The 21,877-nt window shown below is 48.0% G+C and overlaps 1 protein-coding gene across 1 annotated transcript in view; it reads left to right on the top strand.

Moving 5' to 3' along the window:
• The window catches only part of LOC138593410 (uncharacterized), a 32,257-nt gene that overhangs the window by 6,077 nt on the left and 4,303 nt on the right, over window positions 1–21,877 (top strand). Inside the window, exons 6-41 of the mRNA XM_069664408.1 lie at window positions 47–172; window positions 246–443; window positions 1,018–1,158; window positions 2,215–2,475; window positions 2,924–3,104; window positions 3,185–3,351; window positions 3,442–3,591; window positions 3,831–4,009; window positions 4,326–4,498; window positions 4,634–4,858; window positions 5,319–5,428; window positions 5,943–6,158; window positions 6,378–6,504; window positions 6,587–6,806; window positions 6,901–7,048; window positions 7,213–7,387; window positions 7,477–7,654; window positions 8,077–8,203; window positions 8,280–8,399; window positions 8,930–9,080; window positions 9,161–9,273; window positions 9,501–9,651; window positions 10,202–10,450; window positions 10,599–10,811; window positions 13,163–13,344; window positions 13,487–13,670; window positions 14,540–14,682; window positions 16,469–16,650; window positions 18,102–18,361; window positions 18,473–18,710; window positions 18,820–19,003; window positions 19,355–19,481; window positions 19,670–19,756; window positions 20,400–20,585; window positions 21,145–21,419; window positions 21,518–21,666. Of these exons, the coding sequence (XP_069520509.1) occupies window positions 47–172; window positions 246–443; window positions 1,018–1,158; window positions 2,215–2,475; window positions 2,924–3,104; window positions 3,185–3,351; window positions 3,442–3,591; window positions 3,831–4,009; window positions 4,326–4,498; window positions 4,634–4,858; window positions 5,319–5,428; window positions 5,943–6,158; window positions 6,378–6,504; window positions 6,587–6,806; window positions 6,901–7,048; window positions 7,213–7,387; window positions 7,477–7,654; window positions 8,077–8,203; window positions 8,280–8,399; window positions 8,930–9,080; window positions 9,161–9,273; window positions 9,501–9,651; window positions 10,202–10,450; window positions 10,599–10,811; window positions 13,163–13,344; window positions 13,487–13,670; window positions 14,540–14,682; window positions 16,469–16,650; window positions 18,102–18,361; window positions 18,473–18,710; window positions 18,820–19,003; window positions 19,355–19,481; window positions 19,670–19,756; window positions 20,400–20,585; window positions 21,145–21,419; window positions 21,518–21,666 (6,296 nt within the window). The remainder of the gene's footprint in view (window positions 1–46; window positions 173–245; window positions 444–1,017; window positions 1,159–2,214; window positions 2,476–2,923; window positions 3,105–3,184; window positions 3,352–3,441; window positions 3,592–3,830; window positions 4,010–4,325; window positions 4,499–4,633; window positions 4,859–5,318; window positions 5,429–5,942; window positions 6,159–6,377; window positions 6,505–6,586; window positions 6,807–6,900; window positions 7,049–7,212; window positions 7,388–7,476; window positions 7,655–8,076; window positions 8,204–8,279; window positions 8,400–8,929; window positions 9,081–9,160; window positions 9,274–9,500; window positions 9,652–10,201; window positions 10,451–10,598; window positions 10,812–13,162; window positions 13,345–13,486; window positions 13,671–14,539; window positions 14,683–16,468; window positions 16,651–18,101; window positions 18,362–18,472; window positions 18,711–18,819; window positions 19,004–19,354; window positions 19,482–19,669; window positions 19,757–20,399; window positions 20,586–21,144; window positions 21,420–21,517; window positions 21,667–21,877) is intronic.

Here is a 21,877-nt window from a genome sequence, read left to right as displayed (position 1 = left end):
AACATATTAAATCAATATGAAGTAAATATTAATCTTGTTGTTCCAGGTGATATCCAGGGTGTGCCAGCTGATGCAGATTCCCTCTTTGGAAGCAGGGAGGATTAAACCCTGGATGATTCCCGCCCTCAAAGACCTTCAGTACATGATGAGAGAGATCAACATGTTCATAGAGGTGGGCTCATGCTCCTGCTCATACATGTTTAAATATGAATGTTTGGTCTGTATTCAAGTCTGTTTTCTGTCAGTGCACGGAGGCGGTGAATTCCATCTGCACCCTGTACGAGCTGGGACAGTCTCTGGCCGGCCTGAAGGACAAGAAGCACTACGAGGAGCTGAACCTGGGGCCGCTCTGCAAACTGCCCCTCATCCACCGCATGTTCAAGATCGACAGCAACACCAAGGACGACGATATCCGCCAGATCGAGACAGTCGAAATCCTAAAGGTACGATGGACACGCTACATGACCTGTTAGCAAACATTCACCAACAAACCTTCAGGATGTACTCGTTCACGTCTGCAGCTTGAGCCTTGTGTGTACGCTTGAGGTTTTATGGTTTACATGTTTGTTTGTGTTTTTACCCTTTGAACCTGAAGCCTGCAACGTGTCATGACGCCCCTGCAGCATCTGAACTTACACATCAGCTGTTAGAAGTCTCTGGAGGAGGTCAGAAGTGATGTTTGTATTAGAAGCATCACACACCAGGTCAGTCATGTAAAATGATGCAAATGACCTGAAGGTGTCACACAGCATAAATCCCTGTGGCGGAGGTTTCCATGGTAACATTCAAACCATGTCTGCAGCTTCAATATAACAGAGCACATGCAGACCTTTTCTATGAGTTCAGAGAGTTACACCTAAAACATGGACAGAACAGGCTCCTTTTATTCAGCTGGCTGTGAGTCAGAAGCTTTACTGGCCAGGTGTGCACATGCAATGATGTCAGGACTGCACGCTTCAAACAACGACTACAAGGCTACAAAGGTATTACATGAAATCATGTCTCCTCTCTGTTCAGCAACTTCGTATCTTCAGGAGGCAGAGCAGTAAACCCAAAGTGGACCTGGCTGAGTTCATGAAGTATCTGGCCGATCACTACAGCTGTGACTCTCCGTACGAGCTGGGGATCAGGATACACAGCGTGGGGCTGCCCATCGCGGTAAGAGAGCATCAAGGTGAACTCATGGCGACGTGTGTTCTCTCCATCTGAGCCTGATGGACTCTGGACGTCCCAAATGTGATGCACATTTAACATACATGTTCACAGTTTGATTATATGGAATGACAGTTTGTATGTGTAGAATTAATCTTTGCTTATATGTGGACAAATAGTCAGATTATATGGGCTTGTGTCTGGGGCTCTCCATAGTATACAGGTGAAGAGTGTAGAGAGGGGCTGACGTGGGGGCTCAGGTGGAAGCAGGGTTTCTGTGAGAACAGCACCTGTGCCGGTCCACGTGTCCAGGAAGCTTTCAATGTTTCTGACAGACGGGTAAAATTACGGTCCAATATTATCTGCATAGGCAGGCTGTATCATGGGCGCAGAGTCGAGTAAGGAAATGACTGAATTGTCCCTACAATAATTTAGTCTAAAAATGAATTAATGAAACACATAACTGTTGCACTTTCAACCTGCGGAGGAGTCGTGCATGAGACAGCTGTCACTCTGTCACTGTAAACAAGGACTCGTCTGCAGCTCAGTTCACACTCTTCACTAAACTGACATACAGCCCAACATGTCTCATGCTCACATGACCACTTTCTGCACCGCGTCCGCGCTGCCCTGCATGCACTCTCTCTCTCCCCGAGGGAGGGCAGTTCGTTATACATACTAATATTAATGAATATATATTGATCAGGATATACTTCCCTGAACTATGATGTGAGGACTTCACAGGCAGTGGAGAAATTCAAGCCTCCATAGCCGCCGCGGCTGTCATCACAGCGCTGTCATCTGGTGCGCTTGCTGCAGCGATAACATCGACCAGTTTTATTCTGGCTCGTACATGCAGCCTTACATGTGGTCCATATATTTAAACTTTAATTATTCAAACCTTCATTATATATATTCTAACAGTCATCCCATCTTTTCAGCCTTCGTGACATACAAACAGATAAAGTTGCATTGAATTGTAATTAAAGATATATTTGGAAGGCCTCAGCACAGTACCTGTGTCTTGGTCTCACGGTGGTCCTCTGCTTCACTCCTCCTCAGACTTTAATCAAGGTGAGTCGTAGTGAGCACCTCTACCTGGATCAGGCCAGGGAGGTGATCCAGAGGGAGCTGGAGGAGGAGACCCTGGAGCGGCTGAGGAAGATCAAGAGGAGCGTGTTGGATCCAGTGCAGGGAGCAGCCTCCTCCTCCTCCTCGGGCAGCTTGGACCTCCGGAGAAAGTACGCCTCCCTGACGGCAGCCGAGGTGGTGCTGGCCGTCTTCTCTAACGCAGAGGGCGTGTTCAGCCCCAGGATGGCTAAGGTGGGTTCAGGAGACTGACACCTGTTCTCTATCAGTGAATCCTTTGTGGTGGTAAAGAGGAACTTTAACATCAGTGCTGTGTAGTTTATTACACTCTGCTCTGCTGTCAGTAAAGACATCAGAGGGATAAGTGGCAGAGCAGTTTGAACTGATGTACAGAATGTACTCATCTTTAATGTGTCACAAAATTTCACACAAACATGGGAAACGCTTGTTGGAAATACGTGAAAGTTAACATTTACTGAGATTCTGAGGTCACTTCGGTCGGTTCAAAACGTAAATGACAAAAGTGTATATATATATATATATATATATATAAAGTTAGAAACATGTTGTTGTTCAAAGCTAAAACTCTGTAATTTGCATGTTAATTATGTTCTATAGATTTACTCTTTGGTGTCGTCGTCACAGAGAAACACTCTGAAGTCTTTGTTTCATGTTCCTCCAGCACGTGCAGAGCTTCCTGCTGCAGGTGTCAGATAACAGGCTGGCTCGAGCTCTGTTCCAGCTCTCTATCTGTGGAGGCTCGCTGGCTGTCCCTCAGGACCTGGTGCCCAAAGAGAAGACTCCCAAAACCTCAGGACAGACTAAAGCAGAGGACGACACCACCCTGTCCCTCCCCAGTGAAGGTATGAATGCAGGACATCTGATAATGTCTCCTAATGACGTCTGTGGTCCACATGAGTGACGTCTGCTCTCTGTCTGTCAGTGAAAGTGAAGCAGTTCATCAGAGACAGCCTGTCCTCTCAGAGCTCAGCCTTCACTCTGGCACACATGGCTGCTCTGGAGAGGAAGCTGACCAAACACTTCCAGGTCAAAGACTTCCTCTCCTTACAGCAGGGAAGCTTCCTGGACTTCCTGGTCAAACACATCCAGGTACCAGCTTTTTATTTTAAGTCATCTTACATGTCTTTATCAGATCTGTGCTCAGTGATGAGATGTTTCCTCCTGTGTGTCTGTGAGCAGCTGCTGCAGGACTCTCTGGGCTCCACTCTGATCCTGGGCAGCAGCAGCAGCAGCGTGGAGCTAACAGGCTGCGGCTTCAGGCCCTCCAGACAGGACGTGTTTGAGTTCATCAACCAGTGTGGAGACATCAACTCCACTGATCCAGAAGAAGTGAGGACTTTACATGGACACACAAAAACCATAATTCTCATCCTGTTTTAAGTCCCTCGATGTGCAACACGTCCTCTGCTCCTCTGTGAGGTCCATTCAGACCAAAGATTTACAACCACTGGTTTCTCAACGTTGTAGTCCGGCAACAGTTTCAGCTCCTCGCGGTGAATCTTTGGTCTGAGCTGGCCGTTCCATACATGTTCTCCCATCTGACAGTGACACCCTCCTTCCTCCCCCAGCTCTCCCACATCGAGTCAGCACTGAGGGCCCACTTCAGGGTCCGGGACAGTCGGGACCTGGGCTTAGGGACCCTGCACATGCTGGCCGGTCTGGTCCAACGGCAGAGATCGCTGTCTGGAGGAGGACTGAGCCCGGTGCACTACCAGTCAGCCCTGTTCGCCAGACACAGCAAGCCAAGGTTAGTAAAGTGTTATCAGACAGATAGTCCTGATGACATCACTATGACATGATCAGAAGCTGCTTTAGTGCGATAGGAGACAGAAATCTCCCCAGGTGATCTTACCTGTGTTACCTGAGTTATTTAGTGAAGAACGGGCAGGTCACGTGGTACGAGCGCAGAAACATCCAAACATCGATCAGACATTACTTCTGCCTCAGAGCTACGGATGAATCATTCTGTAATATCAGTGAAGCTCAATCATGAACTCTGTGAACGTGTGCTGTAACGAGCTGTTCTCCTCCTCTCTGCCCTCTTGTCTGTCCTCCATGCTCAGTGCTGAAGCTGGGGCTGAGGCGGTGGGACAGCTGGGGGAGATGTCCAAGGAGCAGGCCCTGTGCAGCCTGCAGTCCTGCCCCCTGCTGGAGGATTTGAGTGAGTGGAGTCAGTGGGAGCTGGTGTTCAAACCGCATCACGGCCCCATCAAAGACTTCATCGAGAGACACGCAGGTGAGAGTCAGACACACTGAGTCACCTGTATGCACAAAATACACCTCTGTTTCACACGTACACACTCAATGATCAAGGATGTCGTCAGTAACACTGTTCATGTGTTCTTATTGTGTGTCCTTGATGTCCTGACAGCTCACACAGGCCTGTCAGCGCTGGAGGTGACACCTGGGCTGCTGCTCAGGATCACCTCACACACAGGAGACAAACATTTCTCAGCCGCCGTGGCAGCCCTTGACCCCGTCGGCACAGCCGGGCACCTCGTGTCCATGGTGGTCGCTGACGGCATCGCCAACGCTCCCACGGCCCTCCTGGCCAATCACGTGCAGAGCTCACTGGCAGCCGCTGTGGCTCAGGAAGGTAGAGATGCTTCAGAGCGGGTTCACTTAATAACTGTGTTTCAGCTGTAAATATTAAATATCGAATGTATTTAAATACGTGCTCTGTCCTCAGGCTGCTTCCACTGATTTAATTTAAAACAACAACACGGTTTCTGTCCAAACCAGCATTTAGCAGCGTGTCAGATCAGCCTTAAAACCTCACAGTGTTAACGTTTCCACATCACAGCATCAACACTTATTACTGTTTGATGAACAAACATGAGTGGTCCTCCATCAGCAGTAACTTTATGAAATACAGAATTGAGCTTAAACAGCAGCTAGCATCGATCACAAGGTTAGCAGCTCCTGTGAATACTTCTTCATGATGAAACACAGAGTGTCTAAAGTCTCTCAAACACAGCCGTAGGAGTTGTGTGTGGACACGAGGAATGATGAGCTGTAAACGATGGTGTGGATGTGACCCAGTTTGTGCTCCTCAGATTTGTCCCAGGATGAAGAGGACGTGTGGTGCTACAGCAGAGTGGCTAAATTCCTTCTGGACTGTTTCATAAGAATCCCCTCCAAAGTCTGCCAGGCGCTGCTGAAGAAGGTCAGTGCCACTCTCTGCTCGTGCACGTCAGCCATGCTTCCTGGAGTTATTTTAAAGCAGGGCTCTGATCTTAGAGTAAAGATGTGCATGTTGTTTATTTACTCCCACGGCTTCCTCAAAGGAAACAGAGGCCTCCTGGTCTACTTAAATCTATTTAATAATCTGTTCATTAGCACAGGACCAACAGGTGAAGACAGGATTAGCTCAGTCAGTGTGAGTGTTCAGAGTGATGGGCTTCATATCTTTATCTCAGTGTCTGATGAGGAACAGAGCAGCTGAGTGTCTCTCTGACCTGACGAGTGGGCAGCTTCTGCTCCTCACTGAGCGAGGAGGCGGCTGCTGTCACTTTCACAGTCTTCATGCCAAACACAGACTTTCCCAGTGAGCAGCAGCTCTGCAGCTTCCTGCTTCGTCACAGCATTACAGCTAACTTGCGTGAGCTTGTTGTCATTACTGTGATGTGTGTGTGTGTGTGTGTGTGTGTGTGTGTGTGTGTGTGTGTGTGTTCCTCCAGGTGTTTCTCGAGCCGTTCTCTGGTGTCCTGGGTCAGACCAAGTCCAAGCAGGTCCTGGTCACCATGGCCCAGTCCGACCCGAGGCACCTGAACTGTCTGCACCGGCTGGGGATCCTCCTGGGCATCACAGAGTGGATCAAAGACTTCCAGAAGAAGTTGAAGTCATCTCAGAGTCAGAACCACTGCGACACACACACAGCTGCTGAGGAACACAAGGTCAGAACACACAGACGAGTCCCATCTGATGTGGGGTCTGTATTCAGCCAAAGATCCTCTATGAGGAAGAACACCCACTCTGTAACAGCTCTGTGCAATTACAAGCTGAATGCAGCACTGGAGCACAATAACAGTTCTTGCTTTGTAATGCAGTTCTAGCACAGCTTTGGCTGCTGCAAAGCTCCAACTGATCTAAAGTCTTTATTGTCTTGCCTTCAGTCTAATTTGATGGGTTCTGAGAGCAGCAGTCTGTCGGCTCTGAATATGAGTGAAGACGAGTATCTGGAGGAAAACATCCTGGACGACAGCTTGGTCTCCTCCTGTCTCGACCAGAGTCTACAACAAGGTGAGGGACAGAGGTTTGAGTACTACAGGAGCTGGTTTCCTTTTCATTCCTGCTCTGTGATTAATGTTCGTGTTTCTTCTAGTCAACGGTGAGCATGCTGAAGAGGAAGAGGAGGGGGAGGATGCAGAGGAGCTGTATGAGCTGGCTTCTGTGCCTAACGGAGAGACGTCAGAGGTCAGCAGTGAAGCTGGAGGAGTTCAGGACGAGGAACAGGAAGTGTCTGATTCTGATGAGAAGGATTCTGCCGACAGCCAATCAGAGGCCTCGTTAGACCCCCACAGAGCCCTCATCGAGGACATCAGGTTTGATCTCGGACTAAACTGTGTGCATTAAAGCACGGTCAGTTTGTTGGGCTCCTAAAAGTCCAGCTGATCTTTACTTCTGTTTCCTTGACAGGAAGAGTGAGTTTGGTGTCGGTGTGGAGCTGAACGCTGAAGGCCAGAAGCTGATGCAGGTCCATCAGGACCGGCTGGGCCGCAGCTTGGACCGCCTCTCCACAGAGCTCTACAGCAAAGACACACACTTCGTCCTGGAGCTCATTCAGGTAGCTCTTCTTCTTTGGAGTTCTCTGTTTGCATAACCTGATTTAAACATGAAGTAAAGATCATAATGGTAACATCAGCACTGACAGAACTTACATCACCTTTAGGTTGTACTCATGACAATAACTAAAAACACTGATGTATGCCCTTTGTTGTTGTTTGTCAGAACGCTGATGACAACAGTTACTCAGAGGACGGTGAGGTTCCCGCTCTGGCCTTCATGGTGCAGAGAGACTGCATCATCATCCTCAACAATGAGACCGGCTTCCAGGAGCGAAACATCCGGGCCATCTGTGACGTGGGCCGCAGCACCAAGGGCAAACACAAGTACGGGTACATAGGTGAGTGTGTGCTGACTGACAGGAGAACAGAGAGTGTATGAGAGGATGAACTGACCCTAACGTCGTCCTGACTTCTCCACTCATCACAGGACAAAAAGGCATCGGCTTCAAGTCTGTGTTTAAAGTCACAGACTGTCCTGAGATTCACTCCAACGGCTTCCACCTGCGCTTCGACAAGACCTGCGGCCCCATGGGATACATCCTCCCCCACTGGGCTGAAGACGAGAGGCCTCTGGACGCACAGCTGCAGGACATGAACCTGACCAGGTAAATTCTCCAACATCAGAGTAAGGTCATGAGAGTGTCACTGCAGCGCTCCCTTCATCCTGTCTATCTGGTGTTATTGGTCATAAAACTCAGCTGTCATGAGTCAGTCTTTGTCCAATCAGAGAGAGAGCGCTCTCTCAGCACCAAACAGGAAGCAGCAGACCTGGTAGAAAGTAAATAAGCTAGCTGCCATGTAGCTTATCTGATCTGATCCATTATTTATAGGAAGAGTGAGCAGACATCTTCATTTTGATAAGTTTATCATTTCCTGAGCTGCGAGCTGACAACAAATTAATTAAATTAAATTAATTACTATTAATTGTACATGTTCTCTCGACCTGTGTGGACAGTCTCTGCAGGAGAAGAAAGAGCGATTACATTAGCATGTCTGATGTTCTCTGAAAACCTGTGATTTTCATCAGCTGGACCACAAAGATCTGCCTCCCTCTGCGCTCTGAGAGCCATCAGACCAGACACCTGTTTCATGACGTGCACCCCTCCCTGCTGCTCTTCCTGCACCGCCTGCGCTCCATCACCATCTACAACCAGGTAAGGCTTACACCTCACTGTCAGTTATGCACGCTCAAACAGCAGAGGAAGAACCATCACCTTTTTTCTCCTCCAGAGCGAGAAGCGTCTCATGAAGATGACCCGCAAAGACCTGAGTCACAATGTGCTAGAGGTGGAGCACACGGAGGGCATCGAGCGCTGGCTGGTGGTCAAAACTACGGTGCAGCCCAAGAAGGTAAAACACACACACACTCACATCAGTGGGAGTCTTCATCCTCAGGCCCACAGGTTCCCACGCAGCTGTTCCTGCTCCATGTATCTGTTCCCGCTCCGTGTATCTGTTCTCGCTCCGTGTAACTGTTTCCTCTCCGTGTATCTGTTCCCACTCCGTGTATCTGTTCCTCTGTGTATCTGTTTCCGCTCCGTGTAACTGTACCCGCTCTGTGTAACTGTTCCTGCTCTGTGTATCTGTTCCCGCTTTGTGTATCTGTTCCCGCTTTGTGTATCTGTTCCTGCTCCGTGTATCTGTTCCTAGGACAAAACAGACACATAGACATTAACAGATTTGAATGCTTTGTCAGATCTGTCTTAAAGGATGCTTTAGTCTCTGCTTCTCTTTCTTCTTCTGTCACCTGTCTTCCTCACGGTTACCTGTACAGGTGAAGCTGAGTGATGCTGAGACTGTTGGTCATTGAACAGAGACTCAGCTCCTTTCTGTGAGAAACCTGTTGTTCTACTTTAAATAATGACGTTCATCTGTTTCAGATCAAAGAGAACGTTGAATCCACAGAGCTCGCCCTCGCCTTCCAGCTTGACAGCAACATGACAGGAAGTGACATCGTATTCCAGCCTCAGAAACAGCCTGTGTTTGCTTACCTGCCGCTCCGCAGCTTCGGCTTCCGCTTCATCATTCAAGGTGAGGATGTGGATTAGGATTACAGAGCCGTCAATTGTGGACCCTCAGTCTGTGTATTAAGAAAGGAATGTGTCCTCCAGGTGACTTTGACATCCCGTCCTCCCGCGAGGACGTGGACAGAGACAGCTCGTGGAACCAGTGGCTCCGATCTGAGATTCCACAACTCTTCCTGCAGGCCATGAAGGTCTTCAATGTAAGATCATTCTGGTGCTTTTATACTGAAATCCGACAACAATGCCGTAAAGAACACCTGTCACTATGCTGCCTTCAGGAAATAACCTGTAGCAGTCCTTTGCTGTGGTGTTTCTATGAACCAATCTTCTCTGTGACGTCCCCCTGAAGACCCTGTCAACCTTCAGCAACACCTGAGCTGTGTTTGTTCACACATTAACTACACTGCTGCTTTTCTGCCTGTGTCAGGAGCATCCAGAGTTCATGGGGCTGAAGGGTCTCTGCCAGTTCCTGCAGTTCATCCCCCTCCCTGACGAGGTGTTGGACTTCTTCAAGCCTGTCGCTGGGCAGATTATTCAGCTGCTGAAGGGCAAGGCCTTCCTGCCCACACTCAGCTCAGGTATTACACTGTTGTACTATATATACTATTATACTGTATTATACTACACGTACACATGCAGGCTGTGCACATACACTAAAACGCAGACCAAAGTTAAGCATTGGCATGTTATATATAGAAAATATTAGGCCTGATGTAAGATAGTCCCCTTTGTATCCAACCCTGTAATAACCTCTCTCTTCTTCCTCTCCTCCTCTCCTCTTCCTCTCTCCTTTCTTTCCTCTCCTCCTCCTCTTCCTCTCTTCTTCCTCTCTTCCTCTTTTCTTCCTCTCTCCTTCCTCTCCTCCTCCTCTTTTCTTCCTCTCTTCTTCCCCTCCTCCTCCTCCCCTCTTCCTCACTCCTTCCTCTCTCCTTCCTTTCCTCTTCCTTTCTTCTTTTCTTCTTTCTCTCCTCTTCCTCTCTGCTTCCTCTGCTCCTCCTCTCATCCTCCTCTTCCTCTCCTCTTCCTCCCTTCTTTCTCTCCTCCTCTCTTCTTCCTCTCCTCTCCTCCTCCTCCTCTCCTCTTCCTCTCTTCTTTCTCTCCTCCTCCTCTCCTCTCCTCTCCTCTCAGATGGTCGGGTCGTGTACAAGCTGCCCTCCCAGGTGGCTGTCTGTCAGGATGCTGTGATCCGTAACGTGATTGGTGAAGACGAGCTTGAGCGTCATCTGTCCCTGTCTTACCTCCATCCTGATCTGAGCCGTGCAGCCCCCACCTCCCTGCTGACTCACCTGGGAGTCAGGTACCTGCGGGGATCTGATGTCACCACGGTAACCACAGCCATGGCCAAGGAGCTCATGAGTGTGGACGGCATCCATTCAGGTGAGTGAGGGAGAACCAGTGTGTTCTTTTCAAATCTCCCCTGATAGCTGTTCATTGTTTGGGCTCACAGGTAGAGGTCAGAGGTCACAGAGTTTATGTCTTTAATGTGAACCTCAGCGACTTTACGACCCTCCCTGATGTGTTGCAGAGGGTGGCCTGCATCAGCTGGCCCAGCTGCTGGTTTGTAACTTCCGCGCTCTGGAGCACGGCTACGGAGAGGCAGACTCCATCCTGCAGACCCTCAGAGAATTACCCATAATCCCCCTGGCAGATGGACGTGTGGTGGCTCTGAGTGGGGAGGGAGTGTTCTTCCCGATGGAGGAAACCCAGACAAAGAAGAAGAAAGCTCAAGCTGACACAGGCAAGTTTAACATGGACATGATGCTGTTCCTCCTTCTCCTCTACATGACATCATTACGATAGTCAGCATGTGAGTACTCATCACACATGTCCTGTGTGTGAAGCCCTGTGGGCACAGGACCAGTGTGACTGTGTGGATTAAACTCTGGAAGTGTATATTCTGGTGCAATGAGCAGCCATTTATTACATCAAACACCAAGGTCATGTGACGGTATTAGTGCGTGCGTGCGTGCGTGTTCGTTGTGCAGGTGAGTGTTTTGCAGCACCTGCAGAGGATGAGAGGCTGTGAGTGCCTCCTGGCTGCAGAGAGCTTCACAGATAAACAAAGGAAGAGAAACAGTCAGATTAGAGGCCAGCTCAGTTTCACAGGTTCTCGGTGTCCAACAAACTGTGATAAACTGCTTTATAAAAACACAACAGATCAGCAGGAAACGCTCTGAAACAACAGATCATGGTGTGAATCTGTCTGATAAACACAGAAGCACATTCCAACATTTACTCGTTGATCCAAATGAAGAGACAAACTGTCAAAGAATCAGCTGCTGATCAGCTAACAACGAATCATTTGATCGTTTCAAACGGTGTCATGGCGACGTCTTCCTGCCAACATCAGCTCTGGTTCATCAAACACATATATAAAAATTAAAGCTAATGAAGTTAAGCCCGCTCATTATGGACTTTGAAAGACAAAACGGCTAGTTGTGGTTGCATTATGGGAAATGTAGGATTCAGTATTTGTTGTTATAGATATATTATATAGGTTGTTCAGAATGAAAGAATATAACATTTAAAATAATCCAGGAAATGACATCACAATAAGACTTGAACACGAACAGCCGTTCTTACTGTCTGCATGGTGCTGTGAGGCTCTGAGTGTCCTTGTTTCTGCTGTATAAACACACTTAAACTTCACATGTGTGACTGAAACCTCCTCTGACCTACTTCCACTCTCTCTGCAGTGTGAGGGAGCGTTTCCCCGCTGATCTCTGTGCTTCTCAATATTTCATCTCTGAGTCTGAGTGAGCTGTCGCTCTGCAGCTTCACGCTCTTCTCCGTCCATATCACTTCATCACTCAGCACACTTTAAGTCACTGACCTGAAACACGCCCGAGTCAACACTTTAAGACCCACTGATATTATATCCTGTTATATCTCTGCTCTTCTTCTGTTTCACATGTCGTGTGTGCGTATGGAGGGGAGAACTTTTTATCATGAATGTGTGTACTCTTTCATACAGTCAGAGGGCTCACAAGAGGCCTGTGTCCCGTCTGGAGACGTGTTTCCTCTAACCAGGCAGTGTTCATGTTTTTAATAACATTTTATAACTTGTTAGTGAGATTGTTGTTCTGGTTTTCCGTGAACCTTGAAACAGAAGAACACAACAGCAGAGATCTGCTTTGTAAGAGGAGAAACATTCTGATAGCAGGTCCCATCCCTGTATTTGTGAATCAGTGCTGTGCGGCCTGGCTCAGATTAAAGCCTTTGTAAACATGAACAAAGACAAACACAGAAGTAATGATAAGAACTTTAGTGTGGAGATAGTTTTACACACGTCTCTTCAGCGTCAGAAAAACACAGATTTTTAACATGAAACTGCTTAAATCAGTGTGTTTGTTGGTTTGTATCTCCAGGTCAGTTTGTTGTGGTGAGCAGGAGCCCTCGATGGATCATTCTGCTCAATTAAACCTCGTATAAGATAAACACTGATGGAGTCCTCACCTATAAACATGCTCAGTACATAGAGACAAGCTAAAATAGAGTTAGCGGCTGCTCAGCTCGCAGCTCCTCCTCATGTGATGTGTTGGAGAGAAACTTTTTATTCAGTGTAGCTCTGACTGACGTTACAGATTGTTCTGTTGTTTGTTATTGTCACTGATAAAGGACCTGACATCAGGAGCCAGCAGCAGCCATGACACCTCCATGGCTGCAGAACAGAGAAGCTTAGTGTGTAGGATCATGTTTTGGAGCAGAGAAGAGACTGATTTCTGCTGGGACATATTAAATAACAGCTGCAGATGATAACTGATCCTACATTTAGGCTGTACCAGAGTCACTTCTGATCCTTGTATCAGAATGTGAAAAACTCTTAAAGTGTTTAAGATTCTCTCTAATAACTGAAACATCATGCAGTAAAACTGAAAGGCTTGAAACTCTGAAACTCGCTGCACTGTGTGTACATTTGAGTCACAAAGTCAGACGTAGCTCAGTGTAAGACTCTTTTTTTATTAATGATATAACTTGTAATACAACACTCTTTTAAAGTAACTGCACTATGCTGACTCAGTTCCGTGATGATATTTGATGCTGTACTTTGTGTTCTTATTAATTACCTACTCTTACACCTGTCCACAGGTCCTCTGTCTGCTCTGTACAAAGACGTGAGTGTGGTTCACCCGTCTCTGTTGAGCTGTGTGGATCCTCTGGAGAGTCAGCAGGTCAGAGAGCTGCTGAAGAGACTCGGAGTCCACGACCTGGAGCCTCAACAGCTGCTGCAGCAGCACATCTACCCGACACTACAGAGCAACAAGTGGAAGGTACAATACTTTGGATCGCATGGATCTCATGGATCGCATGGATCGCATGGATCTATGATCATTTTACACAGGAATGTCCTCTCAATGTTTCTTTCCCTCTGTTATCTTCCTCTTTCCCCATCATGCCCCTCTGCCCCCCCAGTCAAAGCCCCCTGCAGTGGTGGTGAGTTACCTGGTCTTCATCAAGCAGCACTCGTCCTGCAGTCAGGAGTACGCAGACACTGCAGTACCCGTCCTCACCAACAGGGGGCTGCTGTGTCCAGCCAACGAGAGGATGCACTTCTCAGAAGAGTATGGAAACATCAACCTGCCATCGACACTGCCTGGTATGAGAACACACACACACACACACAGAGTTTAAAAAGTGCTGATGCAGCTGAACATGAATCTTTAGATACCTACAGTTCTGTTCAGAGAAAGCAGTTCAAATACTCAAAACACCAACATCATGTCCTCAGCTACTGCCACCCCTGCAACTGTGGGGTGGATAATGGATCAGAACACAGGAAGGAGAGAGGGTCTGAACTCTAACGATGGTATACGAGGTTTATGAGGCATATAAATAGTTAGTGTGTGTGCAACTTATTATTATTATTTTTATTTTTGTGCTATAATTATGGAGCAATCTGGCTCTGGGGTTTCCTTTGGGATTAATCAGGGCATAGCTTAGCGTCTAGCTTAGCCTGCAGCTGCACTCTCAGAGACACGATGGTTAATGCAGGAGTAGGAGATGACAGAGAAACATCAGAAACAAGTTCAACAGAAAATTGTTCTGCTTCCCTGAAACATTCACGCTTCCTGAGACTGCCCTGTCCCACAGTAACTCACCATGACCATGTTCACATGCACTAAATAGTCCTCAAAGCTGTTAACAGAGCGGGCTCAGGAAGAGACCACATGTTACAAACTGCCATAAAAGATTTAAATACCCCAAAAATTATGTTCCTGTTTAATGTTGAGTATCTGTCAGTAACTGTACTCCGCACACGTTACAGAGATTGAGAGCGCTCCTCAGCAGTGATCAGTCCTGTTAGTGTTAAACACTCTGCAGCCGGTCCCTCTGAGATCACACTCATTATTGCACTCGTGTTTCTGCTTCAGTAATTATCATCGGCTCTCTCCAGCTTTGACTCTCCCTCTGACTGTTCACTGTCCTCCTGTTGGTGCGTGTGTCTGAACCCTCCTCTCTCCTCAGGCTGTGATTGGCTGCTGCTCAGTCCCTGCTACGTGCAGACAGACGGAGACGTGGCCGGGTGGAGGGAGCTGTTCAGCAGGCTGGGAGTCAGAGACGGACTCATCATCCGCAAGGAGAGACGCACGCTCACTGCCCAAGAGCTGGTGAGGAGCACGCCCCTGATCTGTCACCTCACAGGTTTAAGAGTCACACTCAGACATGAGACCAGACAGAGGTCCTGACAGGTACATAAAGACCGAAGCCAGGTCCTGACGGGTACAAAAAGACCAGAGCCAGGTCCTGACAGGTACATAAAGAACGAAGCCAGGTCCTGTCGGGTACATAAAGAACGAAGCCAGGTCCTGTCCGGTACATAAAGACCAGAGCCAGGTCCTGACAGGTACATAAAGAACGAAGCCAGGTCCTGACGGGTATAAAAAGACTAGAGCCAGGCCCTGACACGTACAAAAAAAACAGAGCCAGGTCCTGACAGGTACATAAGGACTGAAGCCAGGTCCTGTTGGGTACATAAAGACCAGAGCCAGGCCCTGACGGGTACAAAAAGACCAGAGCCAGGCCCTGACGGGTACATAAAGACCAGAGCCAGGCCCTGACGGGTTCAAAAAGACCAGAGCCAGGTCCTGATGGGTATAAAGACCAGAGCCAGGTCCTGACGGGTACATAAAGACCAGAGCCAGGACCTGACAGGTACATAAAGACCAGAGCCAGGACCTGACGGGTACATAAAGACCAGAGCCAGGTCCTGACAGGTACAAGAAGACCAGTGCCAGGTCCTAACAGGTACAAAAATACCAGAGCCAGGTCCTGACAGGTACAAAAAGACCAGAGCCAGGTCCTGACAGGTACAAAAACAGCATTGCAAGGTCCTGACAGCTTGTGTGTTCCATGAGGATGAAGGCTGAGGATGTGTGTTGTGAGGACACAATATTTGCAGGTTGCATGGACACCAGAGGCAGAACAGCATCCTCCTGCATTACAAACAAACGATGAGTCATGATGGTGACTGAGGAGATGATTAAAGGATGAAGTTACGAACCATGTGATGAGTCACAGCTGGACCGCAGAGAGCAGTATGAGCTTTAAAGATGAGCAGACAGAGCAGCTGAGCGTCAGGACAGACAGGCTGAGCCTGTTTCACACTGAGCTGCAGGAACAGGGAGTGTGTGTGTAGATCATCAGTGAGTGTGTGACCTGCTGTCAGGGAACACAGGAAACACGGCCCTACATTATTCAGGCTTTAAAGACGCATCAGATGCAGATACACAGGAACAACCCTGAGAGACTGATCTCTGTCTGCATCATCATGTTTAAATATATCTCTCATAATTATAGCTGGAGCATTCATTGTTTGTGGGCCTCACCTCAGGCTTCAGTCTGTGCATCATAACGTTACATGTGGTTAAAACCTGCAGGCAGCGGGGGGTGGAAGCGGTCCTGCCGTCGGGGATCGTTGTTTGCATAATCCTGTTTGAATTGAACCAAAATTAAAATCATGTTATGTAGAGCATAAATTACAGGAGTTACATAACCGTTACGTGGTACAGATTTTAGAAAGCACGTCACTATGAGTAAAACATGTCGACACTGTGTTGGAGATGAAACCATCAGATCCTCTTTACTCTGTTTAAGCTGTTCAGAGTTGCTCTAAAGTGAGAGCAGGGCCGAGCCGGCAGCTTCTTATCATCACTGTGTTTGTTTGGTGTTAAAACATGAACGTGTGAAGAGAGATTTATTTATAGAACATCGTCACATGAAGCTGTTTGTCTTCAGTAGTTTGTCTCATGATTCATCCTTTGTATTTGTATATCCTTGTATGAAACAATATTTTTATTTATCTTTGATAACCTATAACTCATCATCCCTTTAGCCTTCATTAGCCTGTGATGATGTGATGTAATGATCCGTGTGTGTTGTGTCTCTCTGCTCCAGGCCCTCAGTCCGTGGTCAGCAGAGAGCTCTCGGTGGATTCAGACTCCAGGAGACGAGTGTGTGATCGATGATTACCCCTGTGAGGAGTTTCACACTCTGGCCTCGGCTCAGCTGCCTGGCTCGCTCCTCCTGCAGCAGAGAACAGCCCTGCTGGAGCTGCTGGCCAACAACTGGGATACTGGGTAACACACACACACACACACACATACAGTACTATGTTCTAATTATAATACACATAACTTTGCATGACTGACATATTTAGAATAAGTACCCGCCGCAGCCTCTAAGCACTTCAGGACCACTGTTTTAGTGTGTTCAGGCAGAGATGGAAGCGATGACGCAGACACACACGTTTGCTTGATAATAAGGACTCATCATGTTCCTGAGGCTTCGAGCCCCTAAACAATATCAGCCTTGACTAGCATGTGTCTTATGTTAGCTAGCTGCTGTTACTGAAGCACGCTGCCTATTTATCAAGCGGGTTGATTTTAACGGTTTTCCTGACTGACACCCACCAAGCGAGAGAGAGAGAGCGAATCAGAGCCCTTCCCACGTTTCAGGTAAAGATGTCGTTCAGCCCTTAGAACAGCGGTGCACACTGTGTCAGATCGACGTGCTCTTACTGTTTGTCCCTGTTTGCTCCGGCGCTCAGGTGAGAGCATGCCCAGTTTATGTCACTGGTCATGGGATATTTGTGTGATATTTTCAGGCGTGTTAGCATGCTCATCAGTTTTTAAAACTCTCTTTATATGAAAATGTGTTGATGTGGACGCAGCCTCACTAACATGATGTGTCTCTTTGGACAAACAGATGAATCCACCTGGTGTCTGTTAACGTAACATAAAGGGTCAAAGGCTTCAGGGTGAGTCGGGCTCAGGTTGTCTTTTCCACTGTGGACATTCAGTCCTTACCGGGGTGAAGTGGGGACGAGCAGAGACATCAGTCTGAGGATGAACTCTTCACTAGCTGTGTGTGAGCCGAGTTCACTCGACCACAACGTGTTGGCGTTTAAGCTTAAATGAGGTCACTCTGTAACATCACAGCTGGATGAATAATTAACACATCACACTGATCCTGCATCATTTAGATTTACATGCCTGCAGACCATCCTGTTCTCCGTGCACACGCTCATGAAGAGGAGTTTATAACCCTGCTGCAGTGTGGAGCAGCACTGGAGTACATGTTGTGTTCTGGTCCAGAGCTTCTGAGCTGTAAAAAACCATGTTCTGCTTGAACACTCAAACGCACCACACCATCAGCTGATTGAAATCATGGTGAACATTAGACTGAAGCAGGGAACCACTGACAGGCTGCACAGATGATTCTGTTTCACCAACGGCTCCGCAGGCCCATGTGCAGCTAACTCTGCTCTATGACTCTCTTCAGTCTTGCTAACGAGTTGATCTTTCTTTGGAGCGTAGATACGAGTTCAGAATCACGTGTGGCGCTGCAGAGAGCAGCTCGCTCTGCAGAGGAATGTAGGTCACACAGATCTGTCGCTCTGTCCTGGAATCAAAGATCTGTGAGCTGCAGAGGCTGACTTTCACTGCTTCGTTAAAGAAACACTGTCCTTGTTTTCTTCCACTGCACGATTTCCCAAACATGAATTATTCTCCTCTCTCCCTCTCTCCAGGCACCGATACTCTCAGTACCTGACGGCTCAGGTGATCGATCGGGATGGGCGACAGATCAGAAGCACCAGGTCCTCCTTCCACCACTTCCTGTGTTCTCTTGAATGGGTTCCAGCCTATCAGTTGCTGGAGGGGGACCGGCAAGAGAGGAAGTACTTGCGTCCAAACTTGGTGTACCTGACCTCCCCTGAGATTAGCAGCCTGCTGGGGACGCACGTCTGCTACGTGGACCTGGAGCCCAGCGAGTTCAGCAGAACTCTGGGTAAAACCCTGAAACACAGATCTACTGTGGATCCATGTCTGAGTTTATTCATGAACACTGCAGGTTACAGTCAGTTACATCATTCTCACTCTGTCCCCTCCCCTGCTGCAGGAATGAGACAGTCTATCTCAGTGGAAGCTCTGATTAAGTACCTGAAGGAGTGGTGTGTCAGACCCGAGGACGAGGACGAGGAGCAGAGACCAGCTGGTGAGGAGACCGAGGGGGCGAGCTTCACCTCCACCGTTGAGCACATCCACAACGTGTACATGTACCTGGACATGAACTGTCCTCCAAGAAGCCTGAAGGAGCTGTTCCAGCACACACCTGCTGTCTTCATAGAGTACCACAGGTACAAATACGTCATAATCAGGAGAAAAAACACAACCACTCACAGTTTAAAGTGTAACTTTGGTGACCTGATGCCTCAAATCAAACGTCCCCTCCCTCCTCTTCACCAGGAGAAATGATGGCTGGTGTTCCGGGCGTTTCTACCACCTGAAGGAGGTGTGCTGGAGCGACCCCACCTCCATGTTCCAGCGCTACAGACAACTGACTCAGGGAGCGGACAGCCCCATCCAGCAGCCCAAAGTCCTGGTTCCTTTCTACGGCCCGCTGGAAGGCATGAAGGCCTTCTTTACCAGAGTATGTGCTCTGATTCTGGTGTTTGCATGTCTCAGTTTGAGTGACATCTCACCTGTATAAAATGTTTTTCTCAGACTCCATTAAGCCCCTCCCTCCTGTAGTCTCTACTCTACCTTAAACACTTTTCATTGTGACAACAGGTCCTTGGTTTCAGAAAGAGGTAAAAGGAGAGCAGGTGTTCAACTCACTAGACTGACATGTCTCATTCATGACAGTAACTGCAGGTTTTAGACTTCAGTTCAGAATCAAAGGATTGTACTGTGCAGGCTGTGTCTCCACATCATCACTAATGCTCACTGTGACTGTGTGCTTATACTCTGACTGTGCTTATACTCTGTATGTTGTGTGTAGCTGCTGAATGTGGACCTCAGCCCCAACATGAATCAGTATGTGGGTCTGTTAGAGCTCATCTGTTCATCGTGTCCCAGTCCCAACGCTGAAGTGCTGCAGGACGTGTCCGTGCTCTTTGCCAGACTGGGTGAGGACCATTACTTTCTTCACTCTCACACGTTTATCATTCTTTATGTCTCTCTGATCAACAGCTGGCAGCTTTCCCTCCTCACTAGCCTAACATGTCCTCTGTCTCTATTAATACAATACACTGTAATATAATAGGCTGTATTGTAACATAATATCATAGTAAATTATTATTTCTTATTTCAACAGCTCAGAAGTGTATGATGCCAGTATCAGGAGACCAGGAGAACATGGGTCAGCCCTCACTGGACCCAGGTTACTGCTCCAGCCTGAAAGGTGTTTTCTGCACACACGGCCATGATGCACACACACACACACACACACACACACACACACACACACACACACACACACACACTCCTGGACCTGCCATTAGCATGATGAGTTAATCTAAACAGCATCATCCAGCAGCTGTGAGTGTGCTGATGTTCTGACAGCAGCTGGGAGGGATTAGCTTGTACAGTCATCGGAGCTAACTGTCCTGTGTGTGATGTTTGGAGGTGTGACAGCACTCAGGTGTTTACACCCTGCAGCGACAGTAACACCTGTGTTATTTTAATAAGATAAAACTGTATACGATGTGATGTTTGGGCTCTGCACTCTGTGTTCTTATTAATTAGTGCAGATAAAGTATCATTCAGATTAGACCACCTCACTGTTGGTGTATTTATATATCATGAAGAGAACAGTGAAGCATGTGGGGCCCTAAAGGCACCCTGTGGAGTGTCTCTACCATTAGTAGAAGCATGGTTTAAGCTACAGTGTCTTCACACATGAATCCCTTCTGTGTGTCATGTACACAACTCATATATTCAGAGCAAGGTTTCTATGAAGAAGTAAACTCATCACAGCAGCGCTGATGACCGAGGAGCAGCAGAGAGCTCAGAGAGAGTTAACCCCATCTGTCCTCTGTGTGCAGGCATGGTGTCTGATAGGAGGGTCTTCCCCACCAAGGAGAACACCTGGGTCAGTCTGGCACGCAGACCCATGATCGCTGACAGCAGGGAGCTGGAGAAGGTGTTTAAAGCTCACAGGCAGATCTGTCTGCTCAACCTGCCGCCAGCAGAGAAGAAGAGCGCTCCCAGGAGCAGGACGGGGACCTCTGGTACGTGCTGTCACCTTCTCTTCTACATGCTGTCTGATCGATACCTGTTACACACTCCAGGCAGGGAGTACGCCCATTAATACACAATTATATACCAGCTGTTACAAAGTCGGATCAGGCTTGTTACAAGAGTCCACACACACACACACACAAACACACACACACACACCACACCACACGCACGCACACACACTGTGTTCAGACAAAAAGCAGAACAAATAAAGACACAAATACTGTGTATACATGAGAATAAATAAAGTGTTTCAGCATGGAGCTTCTCCTGACGTTGCATTAGAAAAGGACAAACTAAACTCCATTTAGAAATCAGTCATTTTAAAGTAGTGTTCTTGTCGTCTTGCAGACAGACCATCCAAAGCATGAAGTCAGACTTTTTACAGACCTGCGTCATGAAGTAGTTATTTCAGCATCCTTTCAGCCTGTTTATTGTCATTAACTATATCTCCACTGGTTCTGTTTAACTAACATGACCCAGGGAGCTTGAGGGCTGGTCCGTCACACAGGTTCAAAATAAATCCTGACTGTTTTTATGTGACTGCAGCGGCAGCAGAACGAGCTAACAACGAGCCGACCTTCAATGAGAAGGACCGGTCTCTGTTCCTGGAGATCTGTGGGATCCGGCTGCTCTCCAACTGTGTGAAGTATGAGCCTCAGACAGAGAACCTCAGACCCTGTCCGACCATGCAGGCCATGGTGCGCTCTGTGGTCCCCTACATCCAGAGGTTCCTGCTCCATCACGACGAGCTGGCTGAAGTCTACTCGGAGCTGACTGACAACAACATCGCAGAGAAGATCAAGAAGCTTCAGTTCAACCAGGTCAGAGGATCAGAGTGGGTTGAAACCTGCAGCTGGTTCATGAATGTACCTCTGAGATATATACCAACCCTGACATGATGCTGTCTGATGGTGTGCAGGTGGGGAAGCTGTACATTCGCTACCAGCTGGATGTTGCAGACAGCGAGGAGGTGCTGGTGGAGCTGCAGGATGTCATCTGTCTGCTGAAGGACAAGAAGGAGCTCTACATCCAGAAAGATCACCTCTCAACCAAGCTGGAGATCTGCAGGTGTGTGAGGAAGGACATCCACTCTGATGTCAGAGACAAGTCCACTTCAGCAGAGAGGTGTTAGACACGGGGCTCAGAGGTGTTCACAGACCCAGTCTCTGTACGACAGGACTGTGAACGCTAACGCTCCGCTGCCTCTCTTCTCCATCTGAAACTGAGTTTATTAGAACAGCTGGAGGAGAGACCAGTGAGCTGAGACAGGACTGACACT

This window comes from Semicossyphus pulcher, unplaced genomic scaffold, assembly GCF_022749685.1.
Source record: "Semicossyphus pulcher isolate SPU_LCO1_2020_fin unplaced genomic scaffold, fSemPul1.0.p SCAF_16, whole genome shotgun sequence".
Lineage (NCBI taxonomy): Eukaryota > Metazoa > Chordata > Actinopteri > Labriformes > Labridae > Semicossyphus > Semicossyphus pulcher.
Note: the sequence above shows the minus strand (reverse complement) of the source record. Positions and strands in the feature narration are given on the sequence as shown.